We start from the raw sequence: 13,584 nt of genomic DNA, 5'->3' as shown, positions 1-13,584 counted from the left end.
GTTCTCAGTCACTTCCCGTTCTATAACCCAAAATTAACAGGAAGTGACCCATAAAACGCTCCAAAATCAATAGAAAGTGACTGAAAATCACCTAAAATAGCATAAAATTACCTCGTTCCCTGGCATTGGCTGCTACTGACGGCCATAGGAGTGAGAAGCCCGTTTGAAGTGGGAGGGGTTCATTCGCTGCCACCCTCACAGTTCAAGTGGATTGGATGTCTTCAAGTGATAAACTCACAGAAGAAATATGAAGATAGTTTGTTTTTCTGTTTATTGGTTTTGTAGAATATCCTAGAACGATTTCCTGACCAATGTCTCGATAATCGTTGTATCGCCATATCGTGAGATTATCGTTATCATGAGCTTCATATCGTATCGTGAGGTACCAAGAGGTTCACACCCCTATTGTGAATATTATTTTTGTATAGTTATGAATACATTTCTAAATTATTAAAATGTTATTAAAAGATTACCGCAATTTTTGGACTACAAGGCGCTACTTTTTTCCCCTCATTTTAAATCCTGTGACTTACAGTCCAGTGTGGTTTATTTGTTGATTGATTTGTCTTAATGGGTAACACTTTGACAGCGACGTCATAAGACTGCCATAATACCATCATAATTATGACGTGAAACTGTCATTGGCATTAATGAATGCTTATGACAGATGTCATTAAGTGTCATCCGGCAAATAATCTCACTAATTGCATTTATGTCCAGCTCGGATCATTTACATCCATTTAAAAGTGAGTTAACTTGCCGGATGGCACAAAATAACATCTGTCATAAGCATTCATTAATGCTCATGGTAGTGCCATGTCATAAGTATGATGGTCTTATGACAGTCTTACTGCACCATTGTCAAATAAATTGTGTCTAAACAATATAACTAGCAATTAATGAAACAACTGGAACAGTAACGGAAGACATTAGTAGCAAAGAACATGAATTTTTATGCTTATTTACATCTGTAGCGCTGCAATGCATGCTAAGAGGCATGTTGGACAACAACAGTGTGACAGCAGGTGGCAGTAGAGGTTGACTGTCCCCCCTGAGGTAGCAGTGATGGCCAAATAAAGCTTTTTGAAGCGATGAAGCTTAACAGCCAAGTGGTGGAAAGCTTAATGTTGGTTGTTTTTGATGTTATGTCAGTCCTTTGGTGCCGCTGTCAAATAAAGTGTGACCGGTTATTATCTTTTGATGTAAATGTCCCATTATACAGTGAGGACAGCTGCGGCTTCTAGTGCGGTACGGCTTATCGATGAACAAATGCCGTTTTCGTGTCAAATTTGGTGGGTAGCGGCTTACAGTCAGGTACGCCTTATAGGGGTGTGCCATCTTAGGCACCCCACGATTCGATTCAATTACGATTCAGGGTGCTACAATTCGATTATTGAACGATGATCACGATTATCGCGATTACTACGATTATGGATGCATCGTACATTACTAATTATTACAGTAGCCAAACAAATGTATGTCCATTATTTATTTAAAATATCCTAATGATTCAACAAGAACGATCGAAACATGCCCATACAATAAAAAGCTGCCCTCAAGCCGCTTTTTTATTGCATTTTATTTTTTTTTACAAGAAAGTGCAAAAACATTAAACATTTTAAAGGGAGTACTTATTTCTCTCTAATCTAATAAAATTTACACAGGTGGAATGAATTCCACATTTTCTGGAAACAGTGTCTTTAGAAATCAGACTTCTTTTAACCAATATACTTTGTTTTCACAGATTTCTGTACTATTTCGCATGTTTGTAATGTTACCGCTGTACTTAAACATAGTTTTACACGTTCTGCATATGAAATACACGTTAGTGCCGAGCGCTAAGCTAACTAGCTAATTCGCTAACTATTAACATTTCAAAAACAACAACAATAAAGGCTAAAGAGTACAAGAGGGTTCGTGTACTCACCTCTTATAGATGCACACGGGTCTTGAATTGCCTTATTACTGCTGGACATCTGAAAGACAAGGAGCAGCGAACTATCTCTCTTCCCCTCTTGCTCTAGAAAATAAGTTGCACACAAAAGCGCGACCACCGGATTGCGCCTCTGTAACTGCCTGTCTCATACACAAATTTATTTTCCAGTCTTTTAAAAAGTAGTAAATCCCTCTCGCAGTAACTGGCAGCATCCATCATAACGTGCGTGCGCCCGTTAACGGTGCCCGGGCGGCAGATGTGTCTTGAATTTTGTTCTGCTACGAGCGGCCACCATAAAGTTATGAGGGAAAAATCATCGTTTTTGAACCTTTATGAATCTAAATCGAATGTCACGTGTCAAATCGCGATGCATGTAGTAATCGATTTTTTTGGGACTCCTCTAGCGCCTTGTAGTCTGAAAATTACAGTGATTATTCATTCATTCATTTTCCATGCCGCTTATTCTCACAAGATTAAATTAAAATGAATAGCAACAGAAGTAACACTGACAAATGTTCATTCACCCCTCCCGTTCAAAATGGTTTGGACGTCTAGCACCGTCAATGGCAGCCAGTGACTTAAATGAGTGCGATGTAAGGGTAAAAACAACAACAACAAAAATTCTTAATTCTTGCTTGAAAGTGAAAGTGAAAGCTTAAAATGGATTGGACGTCTATCACTGTCAATGATTGAGTTAAAAAATACAGATATAATGTTTTTTTTTTTTTTTTTTTTTTAATCAGTTTTCATCAACTCCATTGGCTGCTATTCACTGCGATGGATGTCCTATTCATTTGACGTGGGAGGGTTGGCAGTAAATGACTGAATGTTCATTCACTGCCAACCTCTCACTCCAAATGGATTTGATACTACTTTGAACTTGTGATGATCTCACTTTTAAATTTTTCGTTTTTAAGAACCCCATGATTGGCTAAAAGTAATCTGTATAATGTCATTCTTAATTTGTTCTTTCCAATTTTGGCATCAGTTTATATATTCAGTTGCATTGAAGCAGCTAGAATAAAACTCACTCTGGCAGCCTGACATCATGTTTGCCACATTTCGCCTCCAGGATGTTCAATGTGACTGTCAACATGGTCTACTACTGCTTGTACCAATAGAACTGAAGAGGTGTGGAAAGGCTCAGCGCTGTCATTTATGTAGAAAGTTGTATCATGTTGTTTTCCATTTTTTTCCTCGTGTATGTTTCAGATACTCCCTGCTTTGATTTCGGCCTCCCCGCCATCCTGGGCATCGCTTTTGGAGGATTTCTTATAGGAGTGTTACTAATTGGTGCGCTGTGGTTTATTAAAATCAAAACAGGTAGGTTTTATTTGACAATACTTTTACTTGCTGTCATTGTGGTTACAACCCTCCCCACATATATTTTAATATCTGTTTGTTTGTTTTTACCACACACTTTAACCGATCCACACTGTTCCAACTTGGAAACTAGGGTTGGGAACGTTGAGCATGAGGCTGATTGGACATGTATCAGTCGTTCTTAACCTGAGTTCAATCGAACCCCAGGGGTTCGGTGAGTAAGTCTAACCCTAAATTCACACCACCTGCAGCTACGACGGATGCGTGACGACTACGAAAACATCTCAGGTCAATTTCTACCGGTTGCATCTGTGCGACGAATGTCTGCGGCAATCAGACAGAGGAAATCAAGATGGCTCTCACGAGAACACACAAATTCAGGCGCAATCAAACAATAACGTGTGTGCTTGTATAGAGAAACAAGTACATTAAAAAAAACACGCATTGGTACAATCAGCTAATATTACCGTCAAGTCCTACTACTCGTGCTATGGGAACCCACGCTGCCTACTTTCTCTGGTTATCCATAAAAAAAGGATCTGAGGGGTCATAAATGACTGTGATTTTACACCTCGATAATTAGCAACGCCTCATCCATGTTGTCAAAATTGTGAAGACTATGCACCAGACAATTGGTCTCGACTCGGACTTCAAGGAAAAAAAAACGCAGACTACAAGTTGACTCAGTTGAGCTGTGAGGGTCCAGGACTTGAGACTTGACTCTGCTTGACACACGATTCAACCTGACTCGTGAGACAATGTTTTGACTTGACACGACTCGTCTTTACAACCTTTGACACGACTTGACTTGACATAACTTTATGACTCCACTCGACTTGACTCGATATAACCTAGTGACACAAATCGTCTTGACTTGCCCACAACAGGTAAGACTCGTGACTTACTGATGACTTGGAACATATTTACTAGTGCAATTGCCTGCTATGCACTGCCCGCCTTCACCCACCATCGCATCGTGTAAAATACAACCCACCCGCCGATTTGTGGTAATGATGGCAGGTAAATATAAGGACAGACTCCGTGACCCTCGTTGACAAAAGTGTTTCATTTTGAAAGGAAACTGGTAGTTTTATTTTGCGTCATTGCTAAAGGTCCTTTCCAACACGGGTGTATTGTTTCGACTTCACGCGGTCCAGCCTCGCCGCCTGGAAAAACTTCTGCGTCAAGTCTACGATTACATGCGACAAGTCGTAGCCCATTCCGGTGGAAATTGTCAGATTGATTAGTATGCTTGAGAATACCTACGGCGTCTTGAAAGCAGCCAATCATGTCGCAGCAGTAGGCGGTGTGAATTAGGGGTAAGGGGTTCAGCCAAGGGCGTAGGTTTGCATAGGGACGGTAGGGACATAACACTACCAACTTTTCAGGATGCTCAAATTGTCCCAACAAACTTTTAAGCAACCTTAGTTGCATTTTATAGTGAGTTCAGTTATATAGGTAATTTAGATCGCCTTCCCATATGTTGTAAGGATACAATTGACCTTACCATTATTAAGTGAATTATTTTCATGATGTTCAGACTTATATATATTTTTCACTTGCTGAATGTGCTAGTCCATTTTCCCTCCCTCAAAGTCACGTTTGATTGGCTGATGACCCCCCCCCACACAACACACACGCGCACTGACCCGACAAAAAAATATTTTGCCAACATGCCGCCTCATCCCCCCCCTTCAAAGAGGAGGGATATTAGAAGTTTTTTTTCAGCCTCAGCAGCCACTGTAATTAATGTAAAAAGATGTCAATGTTATGGAGGTGGGGAACACACCACTAATTTTGCTACTGAAATTTTGCTACAACTTGCATCAGAGTTTGCATAACATTAAACTGTGTGAATTTGCTAACCTGCAAAACTCGAGTAGGAAGCTGCTTAAATGGAAGTGTCCTCCACTTTCGTATGCATTGTCTGCTGTTAACATTAATTATACTGTGGGAAATGTAGTGAACCGAGGTTTACCCCCTTCTACCCAGTTTATATTTTGTTTTGTTTATGTGGTTTTAAAGCAACACTTGGTAACCTTTCCGTTTTTGGTCGATTTTAGCGATTTTAAGACTGCGTTTTCCATGATTACCAGCGTTATGAGCGCGTAGTTTCTTCCTATGAGGGGCATTACAGAAAATAATTGAGAAGCACTGTTATATCTCAAGACAGATTTATTTTGCAATGATCAGTTAGCCTATCAATTAATTAGGTTCATAGTCGTGAGAAATGTAGCCGTGACCCCCATTCACCCAATCTGTTTGGTCTTATTAATGTCTTCTCCCCAGCAAAAAGTGTACATGCATGTTATGCTGTTATATTGCCCCTACCAATGTTGAGCCCAAACCTACACCCTTGGGTTTGGCGACGGTTAAGACACGCTGGGTCCTGCATATTTTTCTACACCAACATAATCACTGCAAAGTGGCATTTTAGAGCAGGTTTTGGACTGGTTTGCCCCGATTTTATAGGCTTAATTACATTACTTTGAACTAATTTGGTCCATGGAAGGTTGACTCAGACTTACTATGGGGAAATACAACAGACCTACAGTCAGCGTGGATTGGTGTTGAATTTAAAAATATTTGCACTAGAGTTGTCCTATATTGATGTTTTAACCAATAACAGTTTTGTTATTATCTGGTGTCTTTTGACAACTCTTTGGTCTTGACCATGTTAGAGGTTTGAGTCTTATTGAATGTATGGGGTGGATTGGTGTCTTTATGCTGCTATCGACCTCAAACAAGTGCATCTGATTCGGGATAATACACTGCTGGCCAAAAGTATTGGCACCCCTGCAATTCTGTCAGATAATGCTCAATTTCTCCCAGAAAATGATTGCATTTACAAATGCTTTGGTAGTAGTATCTTCATTTATTTTGCTTGCAATGGGAAAAATAAAAGCAAATGAAAAAAAATTCAATCATTATCATTTTACACAAACCTCCAAAAATGGGCTGGACAAAGGTATTGCTACCCTTAGCCTAATACTTGGTAGCACCACCTTTAGACATAATGACTGCGAACAACCACTTTCGGTATCCATCCATGAGTTTCTTACAATGCTCTGCTGGAATTTTAGACCATTCTTCTTTGGCCAAATGTTCCAGGTCTCTGAGATTTGAAGGGGGCCTTCTCCAAACTGCCATTTTCAGATCTCTCCAGAGGTGTTCAATGGGATTCAGGTCTGGACTAATTGCTGGCCACTTTAGAAGTCTCCAGTGCTTTCTCTCAAACCATTTTCTAGTGCTTTTTGAAGTGTGTTTTGGGTCATTGTCCTGCTGGAAGACCCATGACCTCTGAGGGAGACCCAGCTTTCTCACACTGGGCCTTACATTATGCTGCAAAATTTGTTGGTAGTCTTCAGACTTCATAATGCCATGCACACGGTCAAGAAGTCCAGTGCCAGAGGTAGCAAAGCAACCCCAAAATATCAGGGAAACTCCGCCATGTTTGACTGTGGGGACCGTGTTCTTTCCTTTGAAGGCCACATTTTTTTCCCTGTATACTCTATGTTGAGGTGTTTTCCCAAAAACTTCTACTTTTGTCTCATCTGACCCGAAAGCATTCTTCCCAAACGTTTTTGGCTTTCTCAGGTAAGTTTTGGCAAACTCCAGCCTGGCTTTTTTATGTCTCTAGGTCTGAAGTAGGGATGGGAATTGATACGATTTTTACGATTCCGATTCCATTATGGATAATGCTTAACGATTCGATTCTTTTTCGATTCTCTTATCGATTCTAATTTTGGGGAAAAGAACAAACATTTTGATTGGCATCGAGTTTGTTTAATCAGGAGTCACAACCTTACAAACTCAGAACGAGGTCAAAAGAGGCCCAAAGCCTCAATGTTAACTGTGGCAATAAGTGCCAAATGCACAAGAATGTGTAACATTTTACTAAAACATTTTTCTAATAGAAATAAAAAATATTTGTATATATTGGCATGTAGGTCGTTGTTCTGCCTTTGGCAATATGTGTTAAAGCAGGGGTCCCCAAACTTTTTCCTGTGAGGGCCACACAACTTTTCCCTTCTCTGATGAGAGGCCGGGGTCAGTTTGTAACAGAAAAAGTGTGACGATTGCAGGAGTGCGTAAATGTAAAAAAAAATATTGTTTTTCAGAAAGCCACAATCAAATAACCCTCTGGGGATTCTTCACGGAACAACAGTAAATAAAATAAAAATAATAATATAATATAATAAATAATAATAGCACTATTAATTAAATAGATAATAACCAAAAAAACCCTCTATGAGTTATCCACTGAAAAAGGCCAGGAAATAAATAACACTACTGAGGGAGCAAAAAACAAAAAAAATTCAAAATGCTCTCTGTAATTGTTCAGGGGGCCGGACCAAATATGGAGCCGCGGGCCGTAGTTTGGGGACCACTGTTTTTATTTACCAGTATATTGAAATGCATGCCTTTTAGTTTTTATAGTGCTTTCACGCTCAAGTGGTGGCGCCCTTGCGCTTCCTCACGCGAAGAAGAACGCGCTCACGTGAAGAAGAAGAAGAAATGCCGCATCCAAGCAAGTGAGCGAGTTAGTGAGAAAGGGAAACACTGCCACGAGCCTACGTTCTTTTTTCATGTTTGTAAAATATCTACAGAGGCAACGCCTGTATGTATCATCTTCTTTGTTGTTGTTGTGTGTTTCCACCCGCGATCGGACACTTAATCCAGTTGTGTAGTGGTTTAAACAATGTGCTAATGCTAGCGAACGCATGCTAACTGTTTGTTATTACTGTGTTAGCAGCTAATCATCGCTGATTTACGTTGATGCAAACCTGTTTGTTATTGGAGACGAAAATGATTTGTTTCATTTCTATTTTTAGTTTCAAGTGATGGTTGAATAAAGTCAGCAAATTATACCAACGTCTTCTGCATCGTCATTTGGGAGTTGAGCTAGCTGTATAGCCAGGACTGAGCCTTAGCGTCTCGGTGAGGAGTGGACAGTGCAGTCTATTCCCTCCCGATGCAGTTATCTCCACCTTGCAATGACTGCAAGTCGCTTTGTTGTAATTTTTACTTTCAAAGTGAAGACACACTTTCGAGCGTTCGAACCTACGTGCTGTCATTGTTATGTTTACGGCGGCAATGCTCGTGCTAAACTATCGTAACCTTTCATTCTCACCCTTTTTCCTGGTGAAGTGTAGCCAAACTTTAGAGCGAGTGGTTCTTGGCGCCATGCTAGTTTGATGCGTCTGGACAACAAGACACGTCACGACGCAATATGCGTCTTTAGGGATCGTTAAAGGGATCGTTAAGGCTTTTTCATTGTGATGTCGAGGCCTCGAAACACTCAGAACCAGTTCCGAATTGGAATCGGATTTCGATTCCCATCCCTAGTCTGAAGTGGGGTCTTCCTGGGTATCCTACACTAGAGTCCCTTTTCATTCAGATGCCGACGGATAGTACGGGTTGACACTGTTGTACCCTCGGACTGCAGGGCAGTTTGAAATTTTTTGGATGTGAGTCGAGGTTCTTTATCCACCATCCGCACAATCTTTCGTTGAAATCTCTCGTCAATTTTTCTTTTCCGTCCACATCTAAGGAGGTTAACCACAGTGCCATGGGCTTTGCGCACGGTAGACAAAGGAACATTCAGGACTTTGGAGATGGACTTGTAGCCTTGACATTGCCCATGCTTCCACACAAATTTGCTTCTCAAGTCCTCAGACAGTTCTTTGGTCTTTCTTTTGTCCATGCTCAATGTGGTACACACAAGGACACAGGTTTAGTGAACTTTAATCCATTTTAACTGGCTGCAAGTGTGATTTAGTTATTGCCACCACCTGTTAAGTGCCACAGTAAGTAACAGGTGTGGTTAATTACACAAGTTAGAAAAGCATCACATGATTTTTCAAAGGGTGCCAATACTTTTGTCAGGCCCATTTTTAGGAATTTTGTGTAAAATGATAGTAATTCAATATTTTTTCCCCATTCTCGTTTGTGTTTTTTCTAGGGCTGTCAAAATTATCGCGTTAACGCGCGGTAATTAATTTTTTAAATTAATCACGTTAAAATATTTGACGCAATTAACGCACATGTACCGCTCAGACAGTATACTGCCTTTTGGTAAGTTTTACAGCAAGGTTTTTTGTGCTGTCTAACAGCGAACTCTTGTGGTCGCTTTGCGACATGGTTTATTGCTTTCTTGCCAGTTCAATATGGCTGCACGACGTCTCGGGCTGACGCCTACGTTGTAATGTTGTGCTTATATGATCCTTGGACAAGATTTGTCTGTAAGTATGGTTGTTGTAAAGAATGTACATATTATGTTAGTAAGCGAAATGTTATATTTTTTGTATGAGACACTTTTTGTTTATGTTTAGTGAACCTGTATAGCGTGCTAAGCTAACGTTGTTGCTAATGCAATGCTTGTGTACTTTCTTTTTGTAGTTTCACTACAGTCTAAAGAGGACAATGGTTTGAGGCCATTTTATTAATAAATCAGATGAAAAAGGAAGAAGTCTGATTATTAAGGCGTCGTTCACTAGCTATCTAGCTTTGGAAAAAGTAGATGCTTCGGAGTGAGGACAGCATAGACAGATTTAAATGACAGTAGAGTGAAATGCCCACTACAGTCCTTAGTACCGTATGTTAAATGTATATATTCATCTTGTGTCTTATCTTTCCATCCAACAAATTATTTTACAGAATATATATATAATTTACAGAAAAATATGGCATATTTTATAGATGGTTTGAATTGCGATTAATTGCGATTAATTACGATTAATTAATTTTTAAGCTGTAATTAACTCGATTAAAAATTTTAATCGTTTGACAGCCCTAGTTTTTTCATAGCAAGCAAAATAAATGAAGATATTACTACCAAAGCATTTGTAATTGCAATCATTTTCTGGGAGAAATTGAGCATTGTCTGACAGAATTGCAGGGCTGCCAATACTTTTGGCCAGCAGTGTACATGGAGTGGAGGTGGACTTTTAAAAGTTGGACTAACAGGTCTTTCAGGGTCAGAATTCTAGCCGATAGACAGGTGTTCAAATACTTATTTGCAGCTGTATCACGTCAATAAATTGTTAAAATCCATGCATTTTGATTTCTGGATTTTTCTTTGTAGATTATCGCAGTGGACATGCACCTACGATGAAAATTTCTGACTCCGCCATGATTTCTAAGTGGGAGAACTTGTAAAATAGCATGGTGTTCAAATACTTATTTTCTCCACTGTATCTGTTATTGCTTTAATGAAGAAGACTAACCCAATTACACCTTGTCACTTCGTTTTGGTTGACTGGTGGGCGCTATTAACATGTCATTTTGATTGGTTCAGGCTACCCGACCGGACTGGACATGGCTTCCTCCCTGCCTTCCGGTTGTCCCTGCTCGGGAGCGAAGCAGCAGCCCGTGTCGTCGAACCCCTCTGCCTCGGAGAACAGCAGCGCTAACGCGAGCATCGGCAGCACCCAGAGCACACCCACAAGTAGCATGGCTTGAGGTTAGGGCAAGCGGAACACCGTCACTAGAGACTGAATCGCCTGCCCCCTTTAAACTTAGTTAAATTGTAGATTTCTTTCATAAAGAGTCTCCCCACACCACCCCTTTTTGATTTTTTTTTTTTTTATAATTCAAACATCTTTGACATACAAGCCCGGAATTGATGCAATCGGGCTGTTTGTGTTGTCGGCTGGCGGCGGTGTCTAATGGATGGCGTGTGACGCTAACCTCTGCGGTCTCCCTTTAAAGTGCAGCTTCCAGACAGGAAGTTAAAGAGGGCAAGAGGAAAGAAAAAACAAATTGGCTCCCAGCAACAGGAAAAACAAACCCTGTCTCCCCCTCGGGGGCCAGCAGGAAATTCACCGCATTCCTCCGCCAATTGTGACGGTTGCGATCGCCGGTGCAATCAAAGTTTGTACGGCAGGAGATCAAGCGAATGGCAGATGTGGAAAAAAAGGCTAGCTGGCTGCGTCCAAACGGTTAGTGAAAGACCTTAAATGCTCCCCGACAGAGGTACCTGTCTCTATATTTGTCGTCGCCCCTTACGACATATGCGCAGCTAGCAAAAATGAACAAATCCCGACAAAACAAAAACACCAAACTGGAATAGAGTATTTATTAGGACTAGCTGCATCCTGTTTGTTTTTGATACTTAGAATTTATCCCCATATTTTCAGCCAACCTTGACAACATATCTTTCTGGTATTATAACCTTGTAGTTTTTTAATCAAGAGACCGTAGATGAAGCAAATAAACAGACGTAAAAAAGCGTTTTGCCAATGTTTGCGTCCAAACGATTAGCAAAAACAGTTCTCCCTCATAAAAAAATATTCGACTCCCTGTTGCTCATTATAAGCAAATTTGACAATAACAACTAACGTATATTAGTTCCGAAATGTTCCAAATTGTGATGAGTGGTTGAAACGTTGGCTAACTGCTTTCAAACAGTTAGCAGGACTTCTTAAAAGCACTCTGACACAAGTACTGTATTTGTTTCCGTATTTCTTGTTGCACTTTTTGCCAAATTATCGTAACTACCAACAGTTCGTATTTCAGCCTACCAAGAAAGAAGTGACCGATGTAAATTTTTCAATTACCGACAAACTCAAATGTTTTCTAAAAGACACCTCTTTTTCCATAATTCCTGTTGCCAACCTAAAAACTGATGGAAAAAAAAGATGTCCAATATATTTTAACTGGTACTCTCAGTTAAAATTTCATTGGCCTATCGCCATCAGTATTAGCGAAAAGGTTCATAGCAGATTTGTTGCGATCCAGTAAAAGAAGGGAGAAAATGCAGATATACAGAATGGCTAACTGCTTAAAAACAGTTAGCCTTGCTAAAAACACCCCTTAAAAGTGGTCGCTGTCTCCATATTTCCCTTCACCACCGCTAGCAGCTCTGATATTCTCTTCTACCGCTGGAAAAAAATTATGAATCACTGAAAGATTGACTGTAGCAGCCAGTTACACTTTAGGACATGTAGCAATTGTCAGATGGCACAACCCTTTCTTGACAAAGTCATCTGCTGGACACAAGCTGCAAAATGGATTACCCTCATTTTTTGAAACCCCATGTTTCAAAGATATGTAACGTAATAAATATATATATTTTTTTTTTAATCTTTGCATATTACTGTTACAGCCACAATGTGATTGAAATGTTTCTTTTCATTTAATAGATTCAAACAATGAATTCCAGCTGATTTCTTTTAACAATTAACTGTTATTGATATGTTATTTGATCGACGTTTCCATAGCAACACTGTGTTTTGCTGCTGTCCAATGAAAAGCAAGTATTTGTCCTCCACTCGAAAGGCCATAGTTGGTGTTTTTTCCAAGAAAGAACTTATGATATTTTTATTAGGGAGTAAAAAAAAAAAAACAAATGTTTTTTTCTGTGTTCCCCTGCCCTCTGGAAAGACGGTCTATATAAAAAAATTAAGTAGTTTTGGTTCTTTTTCACAGAAGTTAACATACGTTTTTTATAAATTATATTTAAAAATACTTTGAAAAATACTAAATAGTCATACATTGGAGAAAAAAATCCTATTTGTTTTGTAGAAAATGTAATCATTCCAGTTTTTCAAAGGAGGAAAAAAAGCAAATATATTTTCAAAAATCCTGAAAAAAACAACAAAATAAAAAACATTTACAGCAGAAGAAAAAAATGTCTTTTTTTGTGAAAAAAAAAAAACATCCAAATCGTGATTTTTGTTTTGGAAAAACTAGTCTTTTTTTTTTTTTTTTTTTTTTTGGGGGGGGGGGGGGGGGTCCTTCAAATTCCTTTTAATTTTTTTTTTTTTTTTTTTTTTGTTTCCCCACAAAATAACTTGTTCCGAATTTTTCAAACCCAAATCATACATTCAGGAAATGCGTGTACGATATGTATCTACATGCTGATTTTCCCGAGCAGAATCATGTATGTTGTTTTGTGGGGCAACAAACTTACAAACAAAAAACATATTTGTTGTTTTTCCAAACAACTTCATTTTTTTCTGAAATACTATAACTCCAATTTTCCAAAAATGTACATTTAGGCAAAATATGCTTTCAAGATGAATTTCTTAACAACTTTTCATTGGACAGTGTCAAATGGTTAAATCTCTCCTTGTCATTCGAATGCAAGCTGTCATCTTAATTGTATTTTTGTGCTTCTGTTCGGTTTTTGTATGAAACATGGATCAAAAAGGAACAGTACTAATCACCACTTGAGTATTTGTGCAATATGTGGAGGGGCGACGACAAACTGTTGTAGCTTCCTTTTTATTGTTTTATAATTTCTTAACTTCATTTTAATCGTTTATACGGAGTTCAATTGTGCTGCTGATGACATCATCACATCCTGTATCATTATGTAC

General features: G+C 39.2%; 1 protein-coding gene across 1 annotated transcript in view; it reads left to right on the top strand.

Annotated features, from left to right (window-relative positions):
- eng (endoglin) overlaps positions 1 to 12,974 on the top strand; it is a 141,162-nt gene extending 128,188 nt beyond the window's left edge. The window contains exons 12-13 of the mRNA XM_057819773.1: positions 3,149 to 3,259; positions 10,560 to 12,974. Of these exons, the coding sequence (XP_057675756.1) occupies positions 3,149 to 3,259; positions 10,560 to 10,723 (275 nt within the window). The 3' untranslated portion in view covers positions 10,724 to 12,974. The remainder of the gene's footprint in view (positions 1 to 3,148; positions 3,260 to 10,559) is intronic.
- Positions 12,975 to 13,584: the final 610 nt, after the last annotated feature.

Source organism: Corythoichthys intestinalis, chromosome 17 (genome assembly GCF_030265065.1).
Source record: "Corythoichthys intestinalis isolate RoL2023-P3 chromosome 17, ASM3026506v1, whole genome shotgun sequence".
Lineage (NCBI taxonomy): Eukaryota > Metazoa > Chordata > Actinopteri > Syngnathiformes > Syngnathidae > Corythoichthys > Corythoichthys intestinalis.
This window is presented reverse-complemented; position numbering and strand designations above follow the sequence as displayed.